The 8,231-nt window shown below is 48.8% G+C and overlaps 1 protein-coding gene across 1 annotated transcript in view; it reads left to right on the plus strand.

The window, feature by feature from the left end:
• The first annotated feature begins 1,836 nt into the window (after positions 1-1,836).
• The window catches only part of LOC102263286 (E3 ubiquitin-protein ligase TRIM39), a 13,585-nt gene continuing 7,190 nt past the window's right edge, over positions 1,837-8,231 (plus strand). The window contains exons 1-2 of the mRNA XM_005863244.2: positions 1,837-2,655; positions 5,215-5,310. Coding sequence (XP_005863306.1) covers positions 2,203-2,655; positions 5,215-5,310 — 549 coding nt within the window. The 5' untranslated portion in view covers positions 1,837-2,202. The remainder of the gene's footprint in view (positions 2,656-5,214; positions 5,311-8,231) is intronic.

The raw sequence follows: 8,231 nt of genomic DNA on the forward strand, positions 1-8,231 counted from the left end.
GAAACTGACGCCGTCCCCGCGGGTCTCGGCTGCGCCCCGGCTGCGGGCACCCCACCTTCAGTCCTCCGCTCCTGGACACGCACCCCTCCCTCCCTGCCAACCTCTCCCCTCTCCAGCCCCGGCGCCTGACCGGCCGGGAGAAGATGGAGACGGGGTGGGACCGAGCTGTGGCCCACGCTCAGGATGGGGTCGCCAGGTGGGGCCCCGGACAGTGTAGACGCAAATGAGGACGTGCCTGGAGTTGGCGCTTCGACAGAGACACGAGGAACAGGGAGAGAAAGGTCCAGCCCGGCGGCGCCGCGGCCCCAAGTCCTCGCCTCCTTCCCTCACCTCCCCGTGCTTTCCCGCCCCCGTTGCAGCCCAGTCCCTCACTGCATGCAGTTGGGTCCGCCAGGGAGGAGGCTGCCCTGTGCTGGAGACCGGGGCCCTTCGGTGGGGACGCTTCGCGGGCTGCACAGTCTCCTGGCCGAGGGAGGAATTGAGATTCGAATTAGTTACTCCTCCAAATTAAAGACCTCATGTGCGCCCTCAATGTATACAGGCATGAGGGTCATTATGAACCCAGTTCCCTCTCAACACAGGCCTACCCAATTGCTTTCCCTCTGTCCGGCCCCATGCAGGGAGGGAAGGTGGACAGGAGGGGTCACGAAGATAGAGAAATCAGCCATTTCTTGGGTGAAAGTGACGTTTTACCAGCAGAGGACCAGCCTTCTGCTTTAGAAACCTCTTTGATACACTTCTCATTCTTTGGAGGCTTCACTTGAGGGAGATTTTGATTGCCTCTTTAGTTTTCTTCCCCAGCCATCCAATACCCATTAGCTGGACGCACAGTGTGTCCAAGGAATTCGTTATTGATAGCTGTTTCATAAGACTCCAGTCACTGCTGAATATTTAAAAGAGACTTTTCGGCCCTCTTTTCAAGAAGTTGAAGTTATTGGCCTGGGCTCAGTAATACACTCTTTAGTATAGTTGCCATGAATTTATCACTTTTCAGTAGTTCTAAATGTCCAAATGCACAAATAGAATTGGGATATTGTATAAATCGTTTCATTCCAAGAGGAGAGCACACTTCCTCTAGAGCAGTGGTTGGCAAACTGCAGCTTGCGAGCCATATGCGGCTCTTTGGCCCCTTGAGTGTGGCTCTTCCACAAAATACCACGTGCGGGTGCGCACGTACAGTGCGATTGAAACTTCGTGGCCCATGCGCACAAGTCGGTATTTTGTGGAAGAGCCACACTCAAGGGGCCAAAGAGCTGCATGTGGCTTGCGAGCCGCAGTTTGTCGACCACTGCTCTAGACTAATATGATAAAAGGAAGAATCATATCAGACTTTCCTAAAAAGAAGAGGTTGTTACCCTTGCCTAACTAATTCTGCTTATTATTATTTAAAAGAGAGAACAGTGGCAGAGAATCTGGCTTAGGCTCCAGTGGACTACTGCAATAAAATTCTGTGACGTTAAACTTTAAAATACATCTAATTTAAGAAATCTTAATACTTTGATTTTTATAGCACTGCACTTTCTCAAACTCCTTTTTCATCCGTTAGAAAAATATGTCAGACTAGGCATAGAACGGGGGTGGGGAACATCGGCCCATGGGCCATATAAGGCCTGCAAAATCATTTGGTCTGGCCCTGTCAGGGCATTAGGTGTGAGTTAATTAAATGTTTGACAAATATAGCAGGCTAATTTTTTTTCTTTTATTGTTTCCTTTTTTTTTTTTTAACAGGCTAATTTTTAAGTTGATAATTTTGTATGGCCCACAAATGATGTTATAAATATCCAAATGGCCCTTGGCAGAAAAAAGATTCCCCACCCCCAGTCTAGAAAATTGGTTTTACGATACAAGTGGGATGAGCCTGGATCAGTAGTATGTTGGGCTACAGTTAAAGGAAGCCTCTGTTTCTAACAAGGGAAAGCAGAGGCAAAAGACAAAAGAGATGGGGAGGTGGGGAGGAATAATCAGTTTGCTGCATAGGAAAAAAAATTAGATTGATGGCTGGGAGTCACAAGTTTTGGAGCTAGAGAAACAAAAGCGAGGTTGAATCTAGTAGAAGAAAAGATGTAAAATACCAACGTGGGGCTAAATCTAGAATTAGGGTTTTACATGTGGGTAAATGTTGGGGCAGGGATGCAGAAAAAGAAAGATTTAAACCTCCAACTAACATTTTTCTCTGCCTCCTTCCTATCCCTAAGTTAAATAATGGCAGAGACGAGTCTGTTAGAGGCTGGGGCCTCTGCAGCGTCCACAGCCGCAGCTCTGGAGAACTTACAGGTGGAGGCCAGCTGCTCTGTGTGCCTGGAGTACCTGAAGGAGCCTGTCATCATTGAGTGTGGGCACAACTTCTGCAAAGCTTGCATCACCCGCTGGTGGGAGGACCTAGAGAGGGACTTTCCTTGTCCAGTCTGTCGAAAGACCTCCCGGTACCGCAGTCTCCGGCCTAATCGTCAACTAGGCAGTATGGTGGAAATTGCCAAGCAGCTCCAAGCTGTCAAGCGGAAGATCCGGGATGAGAGCCTCTGCCCTCAGCATCATGAGGCCCTCAGCCTCTTCTGCTATGAGGACCAGGAGGCTGTATGTTTGATATGTGCAATTTCCCACACCCATCGGGCCCACAACGTCGCACCACTGGATGACGCCACACAGGAGTACAAGGTGGGGAACCAGACACATGAAGTCAACGTGGGGCAAAGGGAGGAATACAGTAGAGGGAGACTCTCTAGGTAGAGGATCGTAAGCTCCTGAGAGCAAGACTGTGTCTGGGTCTCACTCTGTAGTTCCCTCTAAGGTGCATACACAGGGGACACAAAGTACATCTGCCCAGTTATCCTCAAGCATGAAGAACAGTGGTGAGGAGTACCCCAAAATTTCTCTCTGACCTTTCTAACACATTTGAGCATGAGGGATCTTGGACTATAACATCCTATATAATAAAGAGGTAATATGCAAATTAATCATCATCCCCTCACAAGATGGTTGCCTACGACTGGACAAGCAGGCTGCGTGGAGTGACCAGGCCAGTAGGGGGGTTAGTGGGGGAGGGATGACCAAACGACTGAACAGCAGGCTGCATGGGGTGACCAGGCCAGTAGGGGGGTTAGTGAGGGTGACCAGGCTGGCAGGGGGGAGGGCAGTTGGGGGCAACCAGGCCAGCAAGGGGGGCAGTTGGGGGCAACCAGGCCAGCAAGGGGGGCCTGAACGGCAGGCTGTATGGGGTGACCAGGCTGGCAGGGAGGGCAGTAAGGGGCAACCAGGCAGGCCGAGGAGCCAGTTGGAGGTGACCAGGCCAGCAGGGGCGGGCAGTGAGGGGCAACCAGGATGGCAGAGAGGAGCAGTTTGGGGCAACCAGGCCGTCAGGGGGGGAAGTTAGGGGTGATCAGGCTGGCAGGCAGAGGCAGTTAGGGGTGATCAGGCTGGCAGGGGGGGCAGTTAGGGGCAATCAGGCAGGCAGGCAGGTGAGCAGTTAAGAGCCAGAGGTCCCAGATTGTGAGAGGATGTCCGACTGCCAGATTAGGCCCAATCCCTGGAATCAGGCCTAAACCGGCAGTCTGGACACCCCCAAGGGGTCCCGGGTTGGAGAGAGTGCAGGTTGGGCTGAGGGGACACCCCCCCCCCCCCGCACGAATTTTGTGCACCAGGCTTCTACTCTCTATCTATAAAAGCCTAAGCCACCGTTCGACCATTCAACCGGTAGCTATGATGCACACTGACCACCAGGGGGCAGATGTTCAACGCACAGACATGGAAACATGGAACAGACTAATGAATCTCAGAGGGGAGGTGGGAGGGCAGAAAGAGATTAAGCAAAGATCTTATATGCATGCTAGAGGCCCAATGCGCGGATTCATGCACCAGTGGGGTCCCTCGGCCTGGCCTGCGGGAATCAGGCCAAAACCAGCTCTCCGACATCCCCCAAGGGGTCCCGGATTGCAAGAGGATGCAGGCCAGGCCGAGGGCCTCTAGTATTTTTCATAATGAATGAGAACACATAGAGAAGACCCACGTTAGGAAGAACTGAAAAGTGGTCTGGTTTCCTCATTCTGTCCCCTGCTCAGAGTATCCTTTCCCTTCCCATTGGTACTGGGAAGACTCATTTCAGTTTAGACTGAACCAGTCTGTTATTTGCATCTTCCCCAGATAATGGATAACATGACATCTGGTTTAAATTATTGCTGGGACAGAGAGTAAATGTTTGAGTAACAGAAATTAGAGCTGCTAATGTCTTAGCACTTTATCAAGTAGTTTAATTAATTATGTTAATAAAATCCTAATAAAGAGGGAATATGCTAATTGACCCTCGCCCCCACAGCCAATAAGGAGGGAATATGCTAATTGACTACCCCACCCTCAAAGATAGCAGCGCCCAGTCCCCTCAGCCGCACGCCTGCCTCCGGAGTCCCCCAATCCCCTCAGCCCCCCAGCCGCCCAGGGCCGGCCTAAGGCACAGGAAAGCCTCAGATGGCGGCTGCCCAGCCACCCAGGGCCGCCCAAGGTGTAGGCAAGCCTCGGATGGCGGCTGCCTGGCCGCCCAAGGCTCAGGTAACCAGGACCGGCTGAGGTGCTGCCGCCAGTGGCAGCAGCAGAGGTGTGGTGGGGCGTCGCCTTCCCTGATCGCCGAGTCGCCTCCCACCCCTGAGGGCTCCCGGACTGTGAGAGGGGGCAGGCTGGCTGAGGGACGCCCCCTCCAGTGCATGAATTTTCATGCACCGGGCCTTTAGTCTTGGAAATAAGATTTAAGGTTGTTTATAAGTAAGATTTCATTATATTTGCAGGTGGTTAGAGTTGAATGGAAATGCAAGTTTAAAGACGGACATCAGGGTCCAGAAGGTCACTTTGACAGTAATAGGAGTTACTTGAGTTAGAAGGTGGATGGGGTTGGTGACCGCTGGACCACTGAGGTTCAGTAAGAGGACATTTACCCCCGTGTAAGACCCTAATTCTAGATTTAGTCCCACATTGGTATTTTACATCTTCTCTTCTGCTAGATAGGAAAAAAAAATGGTGAGCAAGGAGGGTGATAGATTCAGGCTGGTGGCAGGAAGAGAGAACTGTAAGAAGTTAACATCACAAGTGACAGGCAAGGGAGGGAATTGGCTCAAGAGCTGGTGAGATGGGTAGGATGCAAACAAATGGTTTAAAACAAATGGGTTAACCTCTGAATATAGGCTATGGCAGCCAATCCCAGATGCCACCTCTCCCACTTCCTACCCTCAGGAAAAACTGCAGAAGTGCCTGGCGCCTCTGGAGCAGAAGCTGCAGGAGATCACCCGCTGTAAGTCCTCAGAGGAGCAGAAGCCTGCAGAGCTCAAGGTAAAGGCAGGCAGTGAACCAAGCATTAACACATTATTTAATCCACCAGTTCTGATTCATTAGAAAAATGCTATACTCTTAGAAATGGTGGTATTTTCTTAGGCTTGATTGTCTTTAGACATTGTACTTACATTACTTGTCATGAATTAAGTATTGAGGAGGAGGCTGGAAGAGGTAAAGGACAGGCGGAATGTCTTACATCTGGCGAGTTCAGGGGGTTCGTGCCTGTTGGTTTCCTGTGCTGTGTACAGCAGGGAAGGAGGCTGCTCTGCTGAGTGTGCAGGGGTAGGACTTTCTTAGAGGGATGGAGGAGAGGAGAATTTGGAAGGTTCACTCGGGAGAAAGGGAGAAGGAACTGACCGAGAGCTCCCAGAAGAACTGTCCAATGACATTCTCTTAACTCCAGTGAGCTCGGGAATGACAGGTGTGTTCCGGGATGCTCTTCCTCTTTCCTTCCTCTACCTGCAGAACCCTGTCCGTCCTCAGGCAGCGGGAAAGCCACTTTCTGTGCAGCTTTTCCGGACCCTTCAGAACTTAGCTTTCTTCCTTTTCATATATTCCTGCATCTCCTTCAGAGCATCACCATGTTTGCAGCATGGTGTTTTTGTTTCTGTCTTATTTCTTCTAATGGTCAGTGAATAAGTATTAATAGTAGCAGTAATAACTAGTATTTATTGAATTCTGTACATTAATTCATTATATATTCATGACATTCCAAGCTTACAGAATTGTATGAGGTCTTAGGGTTCTGCCCTGGTTGGAATCCTGAATTCAACTAGACTTGGCACAAGGGGGACATAGAGAAGCCAGAAGTCCCAGCGGTCATCTTTGGCAAGCGGGAACTCAGTTCCTCGTAAGGTAGCTGTTACACACACACCCCCGCCCCAAGTGTACACAGGTGGGAACAGCTTGGATAGTCCAAGGCTAATCCAAGATCACACAACCAGTTTGTAGCAAAGCTAGGGATACTAGTTCTGCATGAATCAATAAATATTTCTTAAGCTTCCAGTATAGGTCAAACCATGTATTTGACACTGGGAAACAATGATGAGCAGAAACAGCCCTGCCCTTCTTGATCTTACAGTCAAGTAGCAAAATAATGACATGGTATAAAAAGCATAGGTGCCAGTTCACGAGGGGACAACACAGAAATTTGACCTCATTAAAGGATGCCAGAAGAAATAATGAGCTTTTGGTATCACCAGAAATTAAACACATATTTGAAAATAGTAGAAACAGTAATTTCTTAACAATGACATTTCAACAGAAAGCAAGTATTGATACCTTAGTCCTTTATACATTTTAACAAAGCAAGCATTTGATTTTTGTTGTTGTTAAACCTTACCTGAGGATATTTTTCCCATTGATTTTTAGAGAGAGTGGAAGGGAGGGAGGGAAGGAGGAGGAGAGAGAGAGATAGAAACATCGATGTAAGAGAGATGCATGGATTGATTGCCTCCCGCAAGCGCCCCAACCAGCGTCAGAGATTGAACCTGCAACCCAGGTATGTGCCCTTGACTGGGAATCAAACTCGAAACCCTTCAGTGTGTGGGCCAATGATGCTCTAACCACTGAACACACCAGCGGGGCAGAAATTTTTTTTAATTGAACTAATTTTGATTGCAAAGGTGGATTAAAAAAAAAAATTCTTGCCCTAACTGGTTTGACTCAGGGGGTAGAGCATCAGTCTGCAGACTGAAGGGTCCCAGGTTTGATTCCTGTCAAGGGCACATGCCTGGGTTGTGGGCTCAATCCCCAATAGGGGGCGTGCAGGAGGCAGCCGATTCTCTCATGTTTCTATCTCTCTCCCTCTCCCTTCCTCTCTGAAATCAATAAAAATATATTTTTAAAACGTTCTTTGATCTTTTGAAAGGCTCCAGAGAAACTTAAAATAGGTGAAAACGAAGCTTCTTCCCAGTCATTAACTTCCCTCTTCCTGTTGATCCTCTTCCTAAAGGTAAAGGATCGAGAGGGGAACAAAAATTTTAAAACCTTCTAAATACATAAACAGAACTGTGGTTTTTACAGATGTAAGCTACCATTTCAGTGGTTTCAGAAACTATCACTAGCCTTTCTTTTTCTTAAATTCTCACCTGAGGATATTTTTTCTATTGATTTTCCGACAGAGTGGAAGGGAAGGAGTGGGGGGAAGAGAGAGAGAGAGAGAGAAACGAGACGAGAGAGACACACTGATTGGTTGCTTCCCACACAATCAAACCCAAAACTGCATGATCAAACCCAACACCAAGGTACATGCCCTCAACCCTTCAGTCCATGGGCCAACACTAACCACTGAGCAACTGGGCAGGGCATCAACCTTTCTGTAGTGACCATTTGAGTTCTCCTTCCTCCTCCCTCATCTCCACCTCCAGAATCAGACCCAGTGCCATTTTATTTTATTTTATTTTTTAAATATTTATTGTTGAAACTATTACATATGTTCCCCCTTTTCCCCCATCGACCCCCTCCAACCCACCCATGGCCTCCACCCCAGGCCCTCACCACCCCACTGTCTGTGCCCATGGGTTATGCATATATGCATACAAGGTCTTTGATTGATTACCTCCCACCCCCCCACCCTCCCCTGCCTCCCCTCCGAGATGACCCAATGCCCTTTTAAAACTGATGTGTTAGGGTGATGAAAGCCTGGGGTGGGGTGGGACCCAGGTAGAGGAACAAAGAGGGACGTCTGTGATCATCTCAACAATAAGATTAAAGAAATAATAATAATAATTTGTAATTAACCATGCTGAAATGATAATTATTCACAAAATAATCTATCTACATAATTTTAAAAAGAAACTGTCATGCAGATTAGGCCGGGACGCCATAACGGTTCACAACCAGACTGGAGGAGGTTGAGTGGGCAGGTGAGGCCCAGAGCGGAGACGGAGACAGCGACGGGGCCAACAAGCTGCCGC

Source organism: Myotis brandtii, unplaced genomic scaffold (genome assembly GCF_000412655.1).
Source record: "Myotis brandtii unplaced genomic scaffold, ASM41265v1 scaffold1750, whole genome shotgun sequence".
NCBI classification, from domain to species: Eukaryota; Metazoa; Chordata; class Mammalia; order Chiroptera; family Vespertilionidae; genus Myotis; species Myotis brandtii.